General features: G+C 41.7%; 1 protein-coding gene across 1 annotated transcript in view; it reads right to left on the bottom strand.

Annotated features, from left to right (window-relative positions):
* Nucleotides 1-21,557, bottom strand: part of CACNA1A (calcium voltage-gated channel subunit alpha1 A) — a 632,851-nt gene that overhangs the window by 428,261 nt on the left and 183,033 nt on the right. Inside the window, exon 6 of the mRNA XM_053718181.1 lies at nt 6,207-6,310. Coding sequence (XP_053574156.1) covers nt 6,207-6,310 — 104 coding nt within the window. The remainder of the gene's footprint in view (nt 1-6,206; nt 6,311-21,557) is intronic.

The raw sequence follows: 21,557 nt of genomic DNA, 5'->3' as shown, positions 1-21,557 counted from the left end.
CTTGCCAATTGCCCATTAAAAGTTCTCACTAATGAACAAAGACATAGTCTAAATGCCCCAATCACCACCCTGGAAGTAGTGAAAGCAGTTAAAGACCTTAAGCCGGGTAAAACAGCAGGCCCTGACAGCTTCACAGGAGAATATTATAAATTGTTTCGTGGCACCTTAATACCACATCTGACTAAATTCTGTAATTATATCTTAGAAGGGAATTATATCCCGAGTGAGTTACAACTAGCAAAAATAGTGGTGATCCCCAAACCTGAAAGGGACCATAAAAGATGTAAAAATGATCGCCCAATCTCATTAATAAACCAGGTTCTGAAACTGTTTACAAAGGTATTAGCAAATCGACTTAAGGAAATTCTCCCTAGCCTAGTTCACCCAGATCAGGTAGGATTCATTAAAGACAGGGAAGCCCCAGATAACATTCGCAGAATCAGTAACATCATTTATCATCTAGAAAGACAGGGGACGCCTTCTCTGGTACTATCGCTGGATGCGGAGAAGGCGTTCAATAGAATTGACTGGAAATATATGACCAAGGTTTTAGTAAAAATGGGCTTTGAGGGCACCTTCATGACAGCTATTCGAGCAATATACTCGAAACCCCAGGCTCAGGTGACTGCGGGAGGCTATAGATCCGCCACCTTCCCCATACTTAATGGCACAAGACAAGGGTGTCCCTTGTCGCCCTTACTATTTGCACTCTGCATTGAACCTCTGGCAACTAGAATAAGAACGCATCCAGACATAGAAGGAGTTAAGACGACACACTCAGAATACAAACTGACCCTGTTCGCAGATGATATCCTATTGACCATCACAAAGCCTCTCATCTCCTTACCCAATTTATATGCAGTGTTAGCGTCCTTTTCGGCCATCTCAGGCTATAAAATCAACTCGGATAAATGTGAGATTCTCCCTATAGCTATCCCTCACCAGACAAAGAAACTACTAGAGCTAAACTTTGATTTTCGGTGGGTCAAGCACACACTTAAATACTTAGGGATTAATCTCTCACAACAGACACAACATCTATACAAATACAACTACACACCTCTGTTTCAAAGAATTAGGCAGGATATCGCAAAATGGCGCAAATATAATTTCTCTTGGATGGGCAGATTAGCTGCAGTCGAAATGACCATTTTACCCCGACTACTCTACTTATTTAGAGCACTTCCGATAAAGATTGTCACTGCAGATGTCGAAAGGATACAGACAGATCTCTCAGCTTTCATTAGAGGTACCAAAATGGCAAGGATCTCTAAACACTTAGTGCATAGACATAGATCACTGGGAGGGATCGAGGGGCCTAACTTAATGGACTATTATAGAGCAGCCAGAACAGCGCAGGATGCGATGATACTGAAGAGAGAGGGAGATGCGGTCTGGATTACCTTAGAGGCGGAACTAGAGGGGAGGACTTACACAGACTCCATTTTGTGGGCCACACAACAGAATAAGGACACCGACCACTACCCGAAAACACACACAAGAGCTCTTACCGTCCAGATGTGGTCGAAAGTCAGGAGGAGAGAAGACATCTTCCCTAAAAACTCCTTACTGATGCCAATTAGATATCTTCTACAGGGGGACACACATAAACATATACAGAAGTGGGAAATAAGGGTCTCTATAGGGTAGCAGACATAGTAGAGAAGGGGGCACTGTTACCTTTCTCTCACCTACAAGAGAAGATTGCTCCACTAAAGCTACACTGGTTCATATATTTACAGCTGCAATCTTCTCTCCGAGAATTCCTTAAAAATGCACCTAGGAAGATGATTACGATGTTAGAAACCTCCAGCACCAGCTCACATAGACTCAAACACTCAATATCCAAACTATATGTAACTTTCCAATCCCCCCCATCGGCACCAAAAACACAAATAATGTTAGCATGGGAGAAGGAACTGGGAATAGTGAAAGATAAACAGGAGTGGGAATTACTACTCCAATCGGGAGATAAAGGCTTATTAAGTGTTGATTTAAAGGAGAACACATTGAAAACAGCCTTTAGGTGGTATCTAACCCCAGTCAGATATGCACACATTAAACCCCAGGGGAGCAACCTTTGCTATAGAGGGTGCGGACGGAAAGGCACATACAAACACATGTGGTGGGATTGTGTGGCTGTGCAGGAACTATGGAGAAAGCTATCTTCGTTTATAGGCCAGCTGATAGATGAAGAGGTCACTCTTACCATACAACAGGCACTATTACATGAACCCATAGAAACCTATCATAGACACTTGAATACTTTCATTAGAATTTTATGCACGATCACAAGAATATGTATCGCGAGATACTGGAAAATAGGAACACCAACATGGACGGAGATATACAATAAAATACAGTTCACCTACACCATGTATGAGGAAGCAGCAGGAATCCTAAATAATAGAGAGACAGTGCAAAGGGTATGGTTCTACTGGATAGGCAGACCAGAACAAACACCTAAAGTCTGAAACTCACATGAACAGATGCGGGGTTGTCGGAGTTGTCGGGGGTGCGCCGTGGGAAGAGGTGTCTCTACTTTTCAGGTACAGTACCACTCTCAGAGAGAGACACTGTTTTATATGAACATAGGAGGTAAAGTTAGTATAGTTATTGTTGTTGTTTTGGTCACTGACCTTAATATGTTTGAAGCGATTGCTACTCATCCCACCACTATGCAGCCCGTCTATATGGTGGTACAAGAGAAGTTAAGTATAAGTGAAAAATATGCTGTGAAATGATAAACCCACTTAGCAGTAGATATTCTGATAGAAGAGAGGGTTTGAATGCGGGTGGATGGATTATTGATATGTCTTAAATATCTGTATTTCAATAGAGATGAGTATGTAATGATAAAAGTACTTTTTTCTTTGTATGTATATTGCAAAAATTTCTAATAAAAAGCACTTTAAAATAAAATTACAAAAAATAAAAAATGTACAATTACCAAAAAAAATAAACAAAGCTATCCAAAATAAAAACATTCAACCTAAACTAATACCCCTATAAAAATAAAAAATTCCTCCCAAAATAAAAACACCCCTAATCTAATACTAAACTACCAATAGCCCTTAAAAGGGCTTTTGTAGGGCATTGCCCTAAGTTAAACAGCTCTTTTACCTAAACAAATGACCAATTACCCCTAACAGTAAAAAAAACCCCACCTACCAAACCCCCCAAAATAAGAAAAACTAACACTAAAAAAACCTAAACTACCCATTGCCCCTAAAGGGACATTTGTATGGGCATTGCCCTTAAAAGGGCATTCAGCTCTTTTACTGCCCTAAAAAGGGCAATCAGCTCTTTTCCAGCCCATTAAATCCCTAATCTTAAAAATAAAATAATTTATTTCTTGCAGGCGGTTACGTGTTTTTTCGATATTTCGTGGGGGCGGCTGCATTTTTATTTTTTTATTTTTTTAAGGCTTTGGGTTTGCCAATGCTGCATCCAAGAGGATTCCGAAAATGGCAGTGGATACGGTGGATTCTTTCATAACCCTACCATTTTCAGAATCCACCGGGATGCAGCTTCGCTGTATCCAGGTGAATTCTTTTGGCTGCGTGCACAGCGAAAATTCTTTTGGCTGCCTCGCCCAGCCAACATTCCTTTGAGGATGTGTGCGCAACTTGCAACGGTGACGGACGCGTTACAAACGATTCCCCTGCTTTACACAACCACCATGGTTTTATTAATACACTATTTACCTTTGTAACATAACATAGTAACATAGAAGAGGCTAAAAAAGGCAGAAGTCCATCAAGTTCAACCTATACAAGTCAATATATTTACAATAAAAGTTCCAGTTGAGCTTAAATTAATCCCATTAAAAATGTGACCCAGTTAACACAAGCAATCATATCCCTGTATTTTTTTTCTAGCCAAAAATGTATCTAAAACATTTTTAAATATATCTAAGGTTTTGGCATTTACTACCTTCTTAGTTAATTAGTTCCACAATAAGATTACAGTGAAAAAACGTTTACGTTGTTGGAGATTTAATCTCCTTTCCTCAAGCCTTAAATTGTGACCTCTTGTCACAAACAATTTACCATAAGAATTTTCTTTCCGCCATTTCTGTATATGAGCCTTGAATATATTTATATAATTTTATATTCAAAGCTCATATACAGAGATAGTCTCTGTATCTAAGTCTGTGCAGAATGCCCCTTATCTCAGTTCTTTTGACAGACTTACATTTTAGCCAATCAGTGCTGACTAATAAGTAACTCCATGGGCTTAAGCACAATGTTATCTATATAGCACACATAAACTAGCATTGTCTAGCTGTGAAAAAACTGTCAAAATGCAGAGGCGTACTTCAAGGGCTTAGAAATGAGTATATGGGCCTACCTAGGTTTAGCTTTCAACAAAGAATACCAAGAGAACAAAGCGAATTTGATGATAAAAGTAAATTTGAAAGTGGTTTCAAATTGTATGCCCTATCTGAATCATGAAAGTTTATTTTTGGCTTGATTGTTCCTTTAAGAAAGAAAAACAAAATTTATGCTTACCTGATAAATTTCTTTATTTTCGGGCATGGAGAGTCCACAACGTCATTCCAATTACTAGTGGGATATTCAACTCCTGGCCAGCTTGGAATGACGTTATGGACTCTCCATGCCATAGGAAAGAAAACAAAATGTATGCTTACCTGATAAAATTCTTTCTTTCCTGGCATGGAGAGTCCACAACATCATTCCAAGCTGGCTAGGAGTTGAATATCCCACTATTAATTGGAATGACATTGTGAACTCTCCAAGCCATAGGAAAGAAATATTTATTTCTACACACAATATAATATACTATAATTGTTCTAGAGTAGAATGGAAGAAATTAACAAAAAAAAAGTTTAGGTCATTCTGGGTGTGTTCTGCTATTACTTTTGTCTTGAACAAAATATAACAAGAATACGTTAGCAGTTAGAAAACATAACTAATGGCAGTTCTGTAGTCAGCAACATCTTTTTTTACTGTGTTTGAGCATTTTATTATTGTACCAATTCTCACCCCATCTTTGTATTTAAACTGGGTTAAACATTTAGCTAACGTCCCGCTACAGTTACGCTACCAAGACAATCCCATACAGGGCACAGCGAGTGATTAGCTGCTACAAGTGTATGCTGATCCATGTTGGATCACCAAAAGTGCCCTGGTCAGGAGTAGTAACGCATTGTGGCTCCCAAATTTGACTTAAAGGGACATGAAACTCAAACTTTTTTTTTTTCATGATTCATATAGAGCATACAATTTAAAAAAAAAAATTCTATTAGCTAATTTGCTTAGTTCATTTGGTATTCTTTGTTGAAAAGCATACCTAGGTAGTCTCAGGAGCTGGGAACTAGCTGCTGCTTGGTGGCTGAACATATATGCCTCTTTTCATTGGCTTACCAATGTGTTCAGCTAGCCCTCAGTAGTGCATTGCTGGTCCTTCAATAAAGAACACTTTTAGAATGAAGAAAAATGGATAATAGAAATAAATTGTAAAGTTGTTTTGAGGGTTTCATGTCCCTTTAAGCTATATATTTAACTTCTTTGTGGGGCTAAACACATAGTTATGTCAAGCATTAGTGCAATACTAAAATACTTGAATAAGTTAGAGCATTTAATTGGTCTTGAATGCACATGTGATCCTGTAAAGGCTGGGATGACTGGCAAACCTGCTCTTTTGTGATTGGGTGGGTAGGTGCAGGAAGCGGGATTCCACAAGAGAGCTCTTGTGCAATCTTAAAACTTCACCAGGAAATGCTACATTCATTCCTTTAATGAATTGGGACAGACATGTTCCCTGTATGTTTTCCCTAGCATGTCCCTTTATTTTTTAATTGTACGTCATGAGTGCATACCTCCCATTCATTTACCCAAGCATTTTCAGGAACAGGGAGGTCAATCCATGTTTTTGTGTTCAAAGCTGAGGCAGGAAGAGCATGTAGCTGTTCTGTCGGCGGCACAGTGTGTGTCATGGGTGGAGTATGGCATCCTGTGGGTGAAGTTGGGTGGTCCCTAGAAACCACAACATTAGCCCTCAATAGTGGGCAGATCTCCCAACCTGACAATCCCACAAGAGTGAGGATGGATGGGAGGTATGCGCGTGCGCTATATAAACACTTAGCTGAATGCATCGCAGATACTCAATATTTACATTCTAAAAGAAATGCATACTGAAACATCAAAACATCATGCAAAGCTATCATAAAATGTGCTCACCCAGAAAGAACACCTAAAACGAGGTTCAGCATGAAGAAGGATCCAATGATAATTAAAGGGATGAAGTAAAGCCAGTTCCACATGCTTCCAAATACATCATTACTCTGTGAAAAGAAAGAGTGGAGCAAGGTTATACTCTAAAATTCAAGCAATTTAGTCGTATACACAAGGCAGTTATACATAATGGTGTCATGTAGCACAGCAATTATGGTACAGGGTATTTTTATATACTGGTGTGCTGAATGAGAGAACATAGAAGTACAAGACTATTATATGTAATAATGTGCTGTATTATAGAACTGATGTACAGTTAGGTTATAGGGTAACGAATCCTGTACAAAGAAGTGATATAATATGAGAGAGTTATAGATTGAGTGGTCCTGAAAAGAGCAGTAATATATGACCAGTATTGTAGAGCTAAATGGACATTAAACTGCTACAATAACAAAATGTATGCTTACCTGATAAATTATTTTCTTTTGGAATGATGATGGTTCACAGTACTCCAAATGGGATATATTTCCTGCCACTAGGAGTAGGTCAAGAACCCATATCAGAGCTTAAAATTAATCTCACCTCCCTTCTCTCTCTTAGTTTAACATATAGCCATGTAGAAAATAGGAAACAGATAGGTAGGAAAGATAAAGCAGGGTCTGCAGAGGTGTCATTAGAACTGTCGCCCACAAATTTAAATGAGCGGAGCCTGTGGACCATCATCATTCCAAAAGAAAATAATTTATCAGGTAAACATAAATTTTGTTAAGTAAAATGATGATGATCCACAGTCCTCCATAACACGCAATTAAATTTAGAGATTTGAGATCCTGGTGGAAAAGAGGACCTTGCAAAAATAGGTCTTGCCTTAGAGGAAGAATCCATGAGGGAGATGAGGACATCTGCACTAGATCCGCATACGATGTCCTGCAGGGCCAGGCTGGAGCAATTAAGATCACTGATGCTGACTCCTGTCTGATCTGAGCAATGACTCTTGGAAGAAGAACAAATGGAGGAAACAGGTATGCTGGATGAAAATCCCATGGAAATACCAAGGAGTCTATCATGTGAGCCTATCATGTGAGCCTTTGGGTCTCTTGATGTTGTATAATACCTAAGTGAGAGTCAGATCTATGCTCTGTAATCCCCATCTGATCACTAAGGGATCAAAAGTGTCCTAATGGAGAGACCACTCTCTAGGATGGACGGATTGATTGCTGAGATATTCCATCTCCGAGTTCTATACACCTGGTATGTGAATTGCAGATAAGGAGAAATTATTTATCTCTGCCTAAGACAGAGTCTCTGCATGATCAGTGGACTGCGGGTACCCCAATTGATGATTTGTGTAGGCCACCGCCATGATGTTGTTCAACTGGAAATGGATGAACTTTTCCTCCTTCAATAGGGGCCAGATCTGAAGAGCCCAAAGAATCGCTCAAAGTTGCAGAATGTTAATTGGTAACCTTGCCTCTAGAGGAGACCAAACTCCTTGCAGAATGTTAATTGGTAGCCTTGCCTCTAGAGGAGAATCCATACCACCCCCAAGCATGAGTCGGCACAATTGCTCATGACAAACAAAGGAAGGATGGCTCAATGGTCAAAGAAAGATTTTGTGTCCCCAAGAAAAAGATTGTCTGACAGAGAAATCCAAAGCAATCTGTTATTCCAAATGTATATAATTATTTGACCACTGAGGTAGCATAGACAAATAAAGAGGTCTCCAGTGAAGAGGGGCAAAAGAAACTGCGCCTGACGCAGTTACCATAAGAACCACTGTCTCCATGCACTGAGTCACTAATGGAAATGGAGCCTTTTGTAGGGAGAGACACTCCCTCTTAATCTTTACTTTGCAAAGTTCCGTCACGAACTAGATGCATAAGAATTGAGTCTATTATGACTCCTATAAATGCTACCCTTATAGCAGGATATAATAAGCTTATAGGTACATTGGTTCTCTGACTTTTGTCTTGAAGATAAATAGAAGCTTGTAAGTATGAGCAATACTCAGTGAGAGAGAATGGGCTTGCACTAATATGTTGTCCAGATACTGTGTAACTGAAATGCCCTGAATTCTGAACAATGCTAAGAATGTACCCAACACAAAGCGGCAAACTGGCAGTGTTTTGCAGATACATAACCTTTAGGAGCTGAAAGTGATAGCTGTATATAGGGATGCGCAGATATGCATAATTGAGGTCTATAGAAGCCATAAACTGACCCTTTTAGATAAAGAATAACATTCTCCGTATTGTTCTCACTATAGAAATGGGAACCTTGATAAACATGTTTAGGCTTGTTAAATTTAGGACTACTGTAAGTCCCTTTGGACAATAAACAGATTGGGGTGAAACCCATGACCCTGAGGCAACACTGGTACTGGGATCAATTATTCCCAAATCCTCCAAATTCTTTTATAAAGTCTGCCGCCTGTGAAGAACCATTGACAACATGAGATAGGACTGCTGGTCAATAAGGAAAAACATAATTTATGCTTACCTGATAAATTCCTTTCTTCTGTAGTGTGATCAGTCCACGGGTCATCATTACTTCTGGGATATTACTCCTCCCCAACAGGAAGTGCAAGAGGATTCACCCAGCAGAGCTGCATATAGCTCCTCCCCTCTACGTCACTCCCAGTCATTCGACCAAGGACCAACGAGAAAGGAAAAGCCAAGGGTGAAGTGGTGACTGGAGTATAAATTAAAAAATATTTACCTGCCTTAAAAACAGGGCGGGCCGTGGACTGATCACACTACAGAAGAAAGGAATTTATCAGGTAAGCATAAATTATGTTTTCTTCTGTTAAGTGTGATCAGTCCACGGGTCATCATTACTTCTGGGATACCAATACCAAAGCAAAAGTACACGGATGACGGGAGGGATAGGCAGGCTCTTTATACAGAAGGAACCACTGCCTGAAGAACCTTTCTCCCAAAAATAGCCTCCGATGAAGCAAAAGTGTCAAATTTGTAAAATTTGGAAAAAGTATGAAGCGAAGATCAAGTTGCAGCCTTGCAAATCTGTTCAACAGAGGCCTCATTCTTGAAGGCCCAAGTGGAAGCCACAGCTCTAGTAGAATGAGCTGTAATTCTTTCAGGAGGCTGCTGTCCAGCAGTCTCATAAGCTAAACGAATTATGCTACGAAGCCAAAAAGAAAGAGAGGTAGCGGAAGCTTTTTGACCTCTCCTCTGCCCAGAGTAAATGACAAACAGAGAAGACGTTTGTCGAAATTCCTTAGTTGCCTGTAAGTAAAAATTTTAGAGCACGGACTACATCCAGGTTGTGCAGTAGACGTTCCTTCTTTGAAGAAGGATTTGGGCATAAAGAAGGAACAACAATCTCTTGATTGATATTCCTGTTAGTAACTACCTTAGGTAAGAACCCAGGTTTAGTACGCAGGACTACCTTATCCGAATGAAAAATCAAATAAGGAGAATCACAATGTAAGGCTGATAATTCAGAGACTCTTCGAGCCGAGGAAATAGCCATTAAAAATAGAACTTTCCAAGATAACAACTTTATATCAATGGAATGAAGGGGTTCAAACGGAACGCCCTGTAAAACATTAAGAACAAGGTTTAAACTCCATGGTGGAGCAACAGTTTTAAACACAGGCTTAATTCTGGCCAAAGCCTGACAAAAAGCCTGGACGTCAGGAACTTCTGACAGACGTTTGTGTAACAGAATGGACAGAGCTGAGATCTGTCCCTTTAATGAACTAGCAGATAAACCCTTTTCTAAACCTTCTTGTAGAAAAGACAATATCCTAGGAATCCTAACCTTACTCCAAGAGTAACCTTTGGATTCACACCAATATAGGTATTTACGCCATATCTTATGGTAAATCTTTCTGGTAACAGGTTTCCTAGCCTGTATTAAGGTATCAATAACTGACTCAGAAAATCCACGTCTTGATAAAATCAAGCGTTCAATTTCCAAGCAGTCAGCTTCAGAGAAGTTAGATTTTGATGTTTGAAGGGACCCTGTATCAGAAGGTCCTGTTTCAGAGGTAGAGACCAAGGTGGACAGGATGACATGTCCACCAGGTCTGCATACCAAGTCCTGCATGGCCACGCAGGTGCTATTAGAATCACTGATGCTCTCTCTTGTTTGATTCTGGCAATCAATCGAGGAAGCAACGGGAAGGGTGGAAACACGTAAGCCATCCTGAAGTCCCAAGGTGCTGTCAGAGCATCTATCAGGACTGCTCCTGGATCCCTGGATCTGGACCAGTAACGAGGAAGCTTGGCGTTCTGTCGAGACGCCATGAGATCTATCTCTGGTCTGCCCCAACGTCGAAGTATTTGGGCAAAGACCTCCGGATGAAGTTCCCACTCCCCCGGATGAAAAGTCTGACGACTTAAGAAATCCGCCTCCCAGTTCTCCACTCCCGGGATGTGGATTGCTGACAGGTGGCAAGAGTGAGACTCTGCCCAGCAAATTATCTTTGATACTTCCATCATAGCTAGGGAGCTTCTTGTCCCTCCCTGATGGTTGATGTAAGCTACAGTCGTGATGTTGTCCGACTGAAACCTGATGAACCCCCGAGTTGTCAACTGGGGCCAAGCCAGGAGGGCATTGAGAACTGCTCTCAATTCCAGAATGTTTATTGGCAGGAGACTCTCCTCCTGACTCCATTGTCCCTGAGCCTTCAGAGAATTCCAGACGGCACCCCAACCTAGAAGGCTGGCGTCTGTTGTTACAATTGTCCAGTCTGGTCTGCTGAATGGCATCCCCCTGGACAGATGTGGCCGAGAAAGCCACCATAGAAGAGAATTTCTGGTCTCTTGATCCAGATTCAGAGAAGGGGATAAGTCTGAGTAATCCCCATTCCACTGACTTAGCATGCACAGTTGCAGTGGTCTGAGGTGTAAGCGTGCAAAGGGTACTATGTCCATTGCCGCTACCATTAAGCCGATTACCTCCATGCATTGAGCCACTGACGGGTGTTGAATGGAATGAAGGGTGCGGCAAGCACTTTGAAGTCTTGTTAGCCTGTCCTCTGTCAGGTAAATCTTCATTTCTACAGAATCTATAAGAGTCCCCAGGAAGGGAACTCTTGTGAGTGGAACGAGTGAACTTTTCTTTTCGTTCACCTTCCATCCATGTGACCTTAGAAATGCCAGCACTAACTCTGTATGAGACTTGGCAGTTTGAAAGCTTGAAGCTTGTATCAGAATGTCGTCTAGGTATGGAGCTACCGAGATTCCCCGCGGTCTTAGTACCGCCAGAAGAGCACCCAGAACCTTTGTGAAGATTCTTGGAGCTGTAGCCAATCCGAATGGAAGAGCCACAAACTGGTAATGCCTGTCTAGGAAGGCAAACCTTAGGTACCGATAATGATCTTTGTGAATCGGTATGTGAAGGTAAGCATCTTTTAAATCTACAGTGGTCATGTATTGACCCTCTTGGATCATAGGTAAAATTGTCCGAATAGTCTCCATCTTGAACGATGGAACTCTTAGGAATTTGTTTAGGATCTTTAAGTCCAGGATTGGTCTGAAAGTTCCCTCTTTTTTGGGAACCACAAACAGATTTGAGTAAAACCCCTGTCCCTGTTCCGATCGTGGAACTGGATGGATTACTCCCATTAACAAGAGCTCTTGTACGCAGCGTAGAAACGCCTCTTTCTTTGTCTGGATTGTTGACAATCTTGACAGATGAAATCTCTCTCTTGGAGGAGAGTATTTGAAGTCCAGAAGGTATCCCTGAGATATTATCTCTAGCGCCCAGGGATCCTGAACATCTCTTGCCCAAGCCTGGGCGAGGAGAGAAAGTCTGCCCCCCACTAGATCCGATCCCGGATCGGGGGCCCTCAATTCATGCTGTTTTAGGGGCAGCAGCAGGCTTCCTAGTCTGCTTGCCCTTGTTCCAGGACTGGTTAGGTTTCCAGCCTTGTCTGTAGCGAGCAACAGCTCCTTCCTGTTTTGGTGCAGAGGAAGTTGATGCTGCTCCTGCTTTGAAATTACGAAAGGAACGAAAATTAGACTGTCTAGTCTTGGCTTTGGCTTTGTCCTGAGGCAGGGCATGGCCTTTACCTCCTGTAATGTCAGCGATAATCTCTTTCAACCCGGGCCCGAATAAGGTCTGCCCTTTGAAAGGTATATTAAGCAATTTAGACTTAGAAGTAACATCAGCTGACCAGGATTTTAGCCACAGCGCCCTGCGTGCCTGAATGGCGAATCCTGAATTCTTCGCCGTAAGTTTAGTAAGATGTACTACGGCCTCCGAAATGAATGAATTAGCTAGTTTAAGGACTCTAAGCCTGTCCGTAATGTCGTCCAGAGTAGCTGAACCAATGTTCTCTTCCAGAGACTCAATCCAGAATGCCGCTGCAGCCGTGATCGGCGCAATGCATGCAAGGGGTTGCAATATAAAACCTTGTTGAACAAACATTTTCTTAAGGTAACCCTCTAACTTTTTATCCATTGGATCTGAAAAAGCACAGCTATCCTCCACCGGGATAGTGGTACGCTTAGCTAAGGTAGAAACTGCTCCCTCCACCTTAGGGACCGTTTGCCATAAGTCCCTTGTGGTGGCGTCTATTGGAAACATTTTTCTAAATATCGGAGGGGGTGAGAACGGCACACCGGGTCTATCCCACTCCTTAGTAACAATTTCAGTAAGTCTCTTAGGTATAGGAAAAACCTCAGTACTAGTCGGTACCGCAAAATATTTATCCAACCTACACATTTTCTCTGGTATTGCAACTGTGTTACAATCATTCAGAGCCGCTAACACCTCCCCTAGTAATACACGGAGGTTTTCCAGTTTAAATTTAAAATTTGAAATATCTGAATCCAGTCTGTTTGGATCAGAACCGTCACCCACAGAATGAAGTTCTCCGTCCTCATGTTCTGCCACCTGTGACGCAGTGTCTGACATGGCCCTAATATTATCAGCGCACTCTGTTCTCACCCCAGAGTGATCACGCTTACCTCTTAGTTCTGGTAATTTAGCCAAAACCTCAGTCATAACAGTAGCCATATCCTTTAATGTGATTTGTAATGGCCGCCCAGATGTACTCGGCGCTACAATATCACGCACCTCCCTCTGAGCGGGAGATGTAGGTACTGACACGTGAGGCGAGTTAGTCGGCATAACTCTCCCCTCGTTGTTTGGTGAAATTTGTTCAATTTGTACAGATTGATTTTTATTTAAAGTAGCATCAATACAGTTAGTACATAAATTTCTATTGGGCTCCACTTTGGCATTGCAACAAATGACACAGGTATCATCCTCTGAATCAGACATGTTTAACACACTAGCAAATAAACTTGCAACTTGGAAATACAATTCAATTAGAATAATATTAAAATGTACTGTGCCTTTAAGAAGCACAGAAGATCTATGACAGTTGAAAATTAATAAATTGAAACAGTTATAGCCTCAATCCTTGTAAACAACACAACTTTAGCAAAGGTTTAATCCCATTAGCAAAGATAACAAATTCTGAAAGCAGGAAACAAATTACAGAATAAACGTTTTTTATCTCAGTCAAACTATAATTCTCACAGCTCTGCTGAGAGAAATTACCTCCCTCAAAATAAGTTTTGAAGACCCCTGAGCTCTGTAGAGATGAACCGGATCATGCAGGGAATACAATGAGTTGCTGACTGAAATATTTGATGCATAGAAAAAGCGCCAAAAAACGGCCCCTCCCCCTCACACACAGCAGTGAGGGAGAACAGAAACTGTCAGAAAAACAGATTAAGCAACTGCCAAGTGGAAAAATAGTGCCCAAACATTTATTCACACAGTACCTCAGCAAATGAAAACGATTTTACATTCCAGCAAAAACGTTAAACATAATCTCTAGTTATTAAACAGCTTTATGTATTTCTTACAGTGTAATTCTAGTGAAGTACCATTCCCCAGAATACTGAAGTGTAAAGTATACATACATGACATTATATCGGTATGGCAGGATTTTCTCATCAATTCCATTGTCAGAAAATAAAAACTGCTACATACCTCTATGCAGATTCATCTGCCCGCTGTCCCCTGATCTGAAGTTTACCTCACTCCTCAGATGGCCGAGAACAGCAATATGATCTTAACTACTCCGGCTAAAATCATAGCAAAACTCTGGTAGATTCTTCTTCAAACTCTGCCAGAGAGGTAATAACACACTCCGGTGCTATTTTAAAATAACAAACTTTTGATTGAAGATATAAAACTAAGTATAATCACCATAGTCCTCTCACACATCCTATCTAGTCGTTGGGTGCAACGTAGAGGGGAGGAGCTATATGCAGCTCTGCTGGGTGAATCCTCTTGCACTTCCTGTTGGGGAGGAGTAATATCCCAGAAGTAATGATGACCCGTGGACTGATCACACTTAACAGAAGAAACTCTGTTTCAAAGAGAACAAACCCTCAACCTTTTGAAGGATAAAAATAATTTGTTCGGATATGCAAAACTGGGGAATGGGTAATAAAGGGATTATCTAACTTTTTAAACAATAACAATTCTGGAGTAGACCGTCCCTTTAATGAAAATATTCATAATTAATGTTCAGTATCTGCCAGATAAACATACGTGCATAAATATAAATTACTCATACAATAGGTATAAAAAATATACTAATAGATCTTATCTCTAAAGGATCTCCACTGTTAATGAAAATATTAATGATCAATGTTCAGTATTGCATAATATAACCTTTGGGCATAAATATAAGTGTCCCTAATAAGAATAGGGTAGGTAGGAAAATTAAAAAAGAAAAAAGTATGTCATGAGGAGAGCAAGCTAAGTCCCCTGGCTATCCTGTACTTGTTGTCAGACTATCTACAAATAGCCTCTGGGCTGTGTGTATGCTGTGTAAAGTCCTATACCTTACACAGCACCCCTCCACTGGCTTACATGGCATGTCAAATCATTTGCAATGCAGCTGCTGCAGGATCCAGTAGAGAGCCCATCTGTGCAGGTATCGAGTAACGCAAAGATTGCAGTAGGAAATACCTCAGAGGGAGGCTAGGGAAGAGTCCCCACGACTCCTGAGGGTAGTTAGGCATGCCCCCCCCTTTAGGCCCTTTCTTGAATTTTTCAAAGGTTGAAGCTGCAGGACGCCGTATAAGGTAGGATGTTTCATGCCGTCCTAAAGCCCAACGCTGTTAGGACATCATGGAACGCCCTAATCATGTGAAGGGGTTAATAAAGATTGTTTGAACACAAAAATTAAACTACATCAATATCTTTGGAAAACAAACATGCAAACAGTGTGTGTGGGGATACAAGTGAAGGAAAAGCTCTGTGTGTGTTCTCTGATTTTCCTGCTGCAGTTAAACCTCCCTCTACAGGTTTTTTTGTATAACATTGCTAAAAACACTGCGGCCATATAGCACCCAAGACGTGCCCACTCCTAATCCTACCTTAGTATGGCTTAATGAGAAGAAGCTAAGTGCTGGACTTTGATTTAATCATATTCTCTTTCTGAATCATAAAAACGTAAATATTCATATGCTAACTCCCTTGAAAATGATGCAGCAGAACTGTAAAAAAAAAATGACATAAAAAAAAATCACCTGAATAAAAAGGGGAAGATATTTTACCTCAAAAAAATTTCAGTTCACAAGAGTAAGTGCTCTGTGAATAGTTATACTTCAGCTGCTGTCCAGCTGCAAGTTGAAATTTAAAAAACAAACAAACTACAAAAACATTAGCCAATCAGCATCAGCAATGCTGAGGTCATGCTTGTGATTTCATAGTAAACTTCCTTAAAATGAATAGGAAAATAAGATGACTGTGCCTGCACATGCCAGATGCACACTCCCTTGCAAGTTCTAGGACTAACATCCTGATTGGCTGATTAAAGTCTCTTTCCAGTGGGGCGTGAATACTTATGAAATTTTGAGGTAAAATATCTTCTTTTTTTACATAGAGAGGTTCACGTGATATTTTCTAGTCAGCTTTTTACAGCTATGCTGCATCACTTTCAAGTGCTTCAACATTTGTGTATCATGTCCCTTTAAGTTTGGCTCCCATGTCCCTTTCTTCTTATTATTTATTTGTAGAGGGCTTAATAGAACTAGCTGATAGTTAAGAATTTACATCAGCATGTTGCTAATGTTAGCATGCAATAAATTAATGCAGCGAGTAATATGTACAGCACAGTTATAGGGTGAGAGGTCATGTAACACAGCAGTAATATGTTCAGCACAACTGTAGGGCGAGAGGTCATGTAACGGCAGTAATATGTACAGCAGAGTTATAGGGTGAGAGGTCATGTAACACAGCAGTAATATGTTCAGCACAACTGTAGGGTGAAAGGTCATGTAACGGCAGTAATATGTACAGCACAGTTATAGGGTGAGAGGTCATGTAACAGCAGTAATATGTACAGCACAGTTATAGAGTGAGAGGTCATGTAACACAGCAGTAATATGTTCAGCACAACTGTAGGGTGATAGCTCATGTAACAGCAGTAATATGTACAGCACAGTTATAGGCTGAGAGGTCATGTAACACAGCAGTAATATGTTCAGCATAACTGTAGGCTGAAAGGTCATGTAACAGCAGTAATATGTACAGCACACGTATAGGGTGAGAGGTCATGTAACACAACAGTAATATCTATGTACAGCACAGTTATAGGCTGAAAGGTCATGTAACAGCAGTATTAGGTACATGACAGTTATAGGGTGAGAGGTTATGCAACACAGCAGTAATATGTACAGCACAGTTATAGGGTGAGAGGTCATGTAACAGCAGTATTAGGTACATGACAGTTATAGGGTGAGAGGTCATGTAACATAGCAGTATTAGGTACAGCACAGTTGTAGGGTGAAAGGTTATATAACACAGCAGTAATATGTACAGCACAGTTATAGGGTGAGAGGTCATGTAACACAGCAGTAATATGTACAGCACAGTTAGAGGGTGAGAGGTCATGTAACACAGCAGCAAAATTTACAGCACATTTATAGGGTGAGAGGTCATGTAACACAGCAGTAATAGGTACAGCACAGTTAGAGGGTGAGAGGTCATGTAACACAGCAGTAATAGGTTCTGCACAACTGTAGGGTGAGAGGTCATGCAACACAGCAGTAATATGTACAGCACAGTTAGAGGGTGAGAGGTCATGTAACACAGCAGCAACATTTACAGCAAAGGTATAGGGTGAGAGGTCATGTAACACAGCAGTAATAGGTACAGCACAGTTAGAGGGTGAGAGGTCATGTAACACAGCAGTAATATGAACAGCACAGTTATAGGGTGAGAGGTCATGTAACACAGCAGTAATATGTACAGCACAGTTAGAGGGTGATAGGTAATGTAACACAGCAGTAATAGGTTCTGCACAACCGTAGGGTGAGAGGTCATGTAACACAGCAGTAATAGGTACAGCACAGTTAGAGGGTGAGAGGTCATGTAACACAGCAGCAACATTTACAGCAAAGTTATAGGGTGAGAGGTCATGTAACACAGCAGTAATAGGTACAGCACAGTTAGAAGGTGATAGGTAATGTAACACAGCAGTAATAGGTTCTGCACAACCGTAGGGTGAGAGGTCATGTAACACAGCAGTAATATGTACAGCACAGTTGTAGGGTAAGAGGTCATGTAACACAGCAGTAATAGGTTCTGCACAACTGTAGGGTGAGAGGTCATGTAACACAGCAGTAATATGTACAGCACAGTTGTAGGGTAAGAGGTCATGTAACACAGCAGAAATAGGTTCTGCACAACTGTAGGGTGAGAGGTCATGTAACACAGCAGTAATATGTACAGCACAGTTGTAGGGTGAGAGGTTATGTAACACAGCAGTAATATGTACAGCACAGTTATAGTGTGAGAGGTCATATTACACAGCAGTAATATGTACAACACAGCTATAGGGTGAGAGGTCATGTAACACAGCAGTATTAGGTACTGCACAGTTGTCGGGTGAGAGGTTATGTAACACAGCAGTAATATGTACAGCACAGTTGTAGGGTGAGAGGTCATGTAACACAGCAGTAATATGTACAGCACAGTTGTAGGGTGAGAGGTCATGTAACACAGCAGTAATATGTATAGCACAGTTATAGGGTGAGAGATCATGTTACACAGCAGTAATAAGTAAAGCACAGTTAGAGGGTGAGAGGTCATGTAACACAGCAGTAATATGTACAGCACAGTTGTAGGGTGAGAGGTCATGTAACACAGCAGAAATATGTATAGCACAGTTATAGGGTGAGAGATCATGTTACACAGCAGTAATAAGTAAAGCACAGTTAGAGGGTGAGAGGTCATGTAACACAGCAGTAATAGGTTCTGCACAACTGTAGGGTGAGAGGTCATGTAACACAGCAGTAATATGTACAGCACAGTTGTAGGGTAAGAGATCATGTAACACAGCAGTAATAGGTACAGTACCATTGTATGTTGAGGGGGTTATGAAACACAGCAGTAATAAATACAGTATGGTTATAGGGTGATGGGTCATGTGACACAGTAGTAATATGTACAATACAGTTGTACAGTTGTAGGGTGATAGATAATGTGACACAGCAGTAATAAATACAGTACAGATATAGGGTGATGGGTCGTGTGACACAGACCTTCCAACTGTCCCTATTTGAGAGGGACAGTCCCTGATTCAGAGCTCTGTCCCTCTGAGACAGCCATATGGCCCTCTTTTCAGAATTTCCCTTAGCCCCACCCATAGAACACCAAGAAACACCCACAAACTGCACTGACACACCCACAGAGCACCCAGAAACAAACACAAACTTCCCTGACACACCAACAGAGCACCCAGAAACACCCACTATCCTGCCCAATAAAAACCCATGATCCCTCCCAACACAGCTACACCCACAATTTCTCAGCCACAAATGTTGGGAGGTATGGACACAGCGGTAATATGTACACTATTGTTATAGGGTAAAGGGGTCACATAAAACAGCAGTAATATGTACAGTATAGTTATAGGGTGATGGGATATGTAGAACAGCAGTAATAGATACAGCAGTTGTAGGGTGAGGGGGTCACGTAACACAACATTAATAAATACAGCACAGTTGTAGGGTGAGGGGGTCATGTGCACAGTAGTAATAGATACAGCAGTTGTAGGGTGAGGGGGTCATGTGCACAGTAGTAATAGATACAGCAGTTGTAGGGTGAGGGGGTCATGTGACACAGTAGTAATAGATACAGCAGTTGTAGGGTGAGGGGGTCATGTGACACAGCAGTAATAGATACAGCAGTTGTAGGGTGAGGGGGTCATGTGACACAGCAGTAATAGATACAGCAGTTGTAGGGTAAGGGGGTCATGTGGCACAGCAGTAATAGATACAGCAGTTGTAGGGTGAGGGGGTCATGTGACACAGCAGTAATAGATACAGCAGTTGTAGGGTGAGGGGGTCATGTGACACAGCATTAATAAATACAGCACAGTTGTAGGGTGAGGGAGTCATGTGACACAGTAGTAATAGATACAGCAGTTGTAGGGTGAGGGGGTCATGTGACACAGTAGTCATAGATACAGCAGTTGTAGGGTGAGGGGGTCATGTGCACAGTAGTAATAGATACATCAGTTGTAGGGTAAGGGGGTCATGTGCACAGTAGTAATAGATACAGCAGTTGTAGGGTGAGGGGGTCATGTGACACAGTAGTAATAGATTCAGCAGTTGTAGGGTGAGGGGGTCATGTGACACAGCAGTAATAGATACAGCGGTTGTAGGGTGAGGGGGTCATGTGACACAGTAGTAATAGATACAGCAGTTGTAGGGTGAGGGGGTCATGTGACACAGTAGTAATAGATACAGCAGTTTTAGGGTGAGGGGGTCATGTGACACAGTAGTAATAGATACAGCAGTTGTAGGGTGAGGGGGTCATGTGACACAGTAGTAATAGATACAGCAGTTGTAGCGTGAGGGGGTCATGTGCACAGTAGTAATAGATACAGCAGTTGTAGGGTGAGGGGGTCATGTGACACAGCAGTAATATATACAGCAGTTGTAGGGTAAGGGGGTCATGTGACACAGTAGTGATAGATACAGCAGTTGTAGGGTAAAGGGGTCATGTGCACAGTAGTATTATATACAGCAGTTGTAGGGTGAGGGGGTCATGTGACACAGCAGTAATAGATACAGCAGTTGTAGGGTAAGGGGGTCATGTGCATAGTAGTAATAGATACAGCAGTTGTAGGGTGAGGGGGTCATGTGACACAGCAGTAATAGATACAGCAGTTGTAGGGTTAGGGGGTCATGTGACACAGTAGTAATAGATACAGCACAGTTGTAGGGTGAGGGGGTCATGTGACACATTAGTAATAGATACAGCAGTTGTAGGGTGAGGGGGTCATGTGCACAGTAGTAATAGATACAGCAGTTGTAGGGTGAGGGGGTCATGTGACACAGCAGTAATAGATACAACAGTTGTAGGGTGAAGGGGTCATGTGACACAGCAGTAATAGATACAGCAGTTGTAGGGTGAGGGGGTCATGTGACACAGCAGTAATAGATACAGCAGTTGTAGGGTGAGGGGGTCATGTGACACAGTAGTAATAGATACAGCATTTGTAGGGTGAGGGGGTCATGTGACACAGCAGTAATAGATACAGCAGTTGTAGGGTGGGGTGAGGGGGTCATGTGACACAGCAGTAATAGATACAGCAGTTGTAGGGTGAGGGGGTCATGTGACTCATTAGTAATAGATACAGCAGTTGTAGGGCGAGGGGGTCATGTGACACAGTAGTAATAGATACAGCTGTTGTAGGGTGAGGGGGTCATGTGACACAGTAGTAATGGATACAGCAGTTGTAGGGTAAGGGGGTCATGTGCACAGTAGTAATAGATACAGCAGTTGTAGGGTGAGGGGGGTCATGTGACACAGCAGTAATAGATACAGCAGTTGTAGGGTGAGGGGGCCATGTGGCACAGTAGTAATAGATACAGAACAGTTTTAGGGTGAGGGGGTCATGTGACACAGCAGTTGTAGGGTGAGGGGGGTCATGTGACACAGCAGTAATAGATACAGCTGTTGTAGGGTGAGGGGGTCATGTGACACAGCAATAATAGATACAGCAGTTGTAGGGTGAGGGGGTCATGTGACACAGCAGTAATAGATACAGCAGTTGTAGGGTGAGGGGGTCATGTGACACAGTAGTAATAGATACAGCAGAGTTGTAGGGTGAGGGGGTCATGTGACACAGCAGTAATAGATACAGCAGTTGTAGGGTGAAGGGGTCATGTGACACAGCAGTAATAGATACAGCAGTTGTAGGGTGAGGGGGTCATGTGCACAGGAGTAATAGATTCAGCAGTTGTAGGGTGAGGGGGTCATGTGCACAGTAGTAATAGATACAGCAGTTGTAGGGTGATGGGGTCATGTGACACAGCAGTAATAGATACAGCAGTTGTAGGG

Source organism: Bombina bombina, chromosome 6 (genome assembly GCF_027579735.1).
Source record: "Bombina bombina isolate aBomBom1 chromosome 6, aBomBom1.pri, whole genome shotgun sequence".
Classification (NCBI taxonomy): domain Eukaryota; kingdom Metazoa; phylum Chordata; class Amphibia; order Anura; family Bombinatoridae; genus Bombina; species Bombina bombina.
This window is presented reverse-complemented; position numbering and strand designations above follow the sequence as displayed.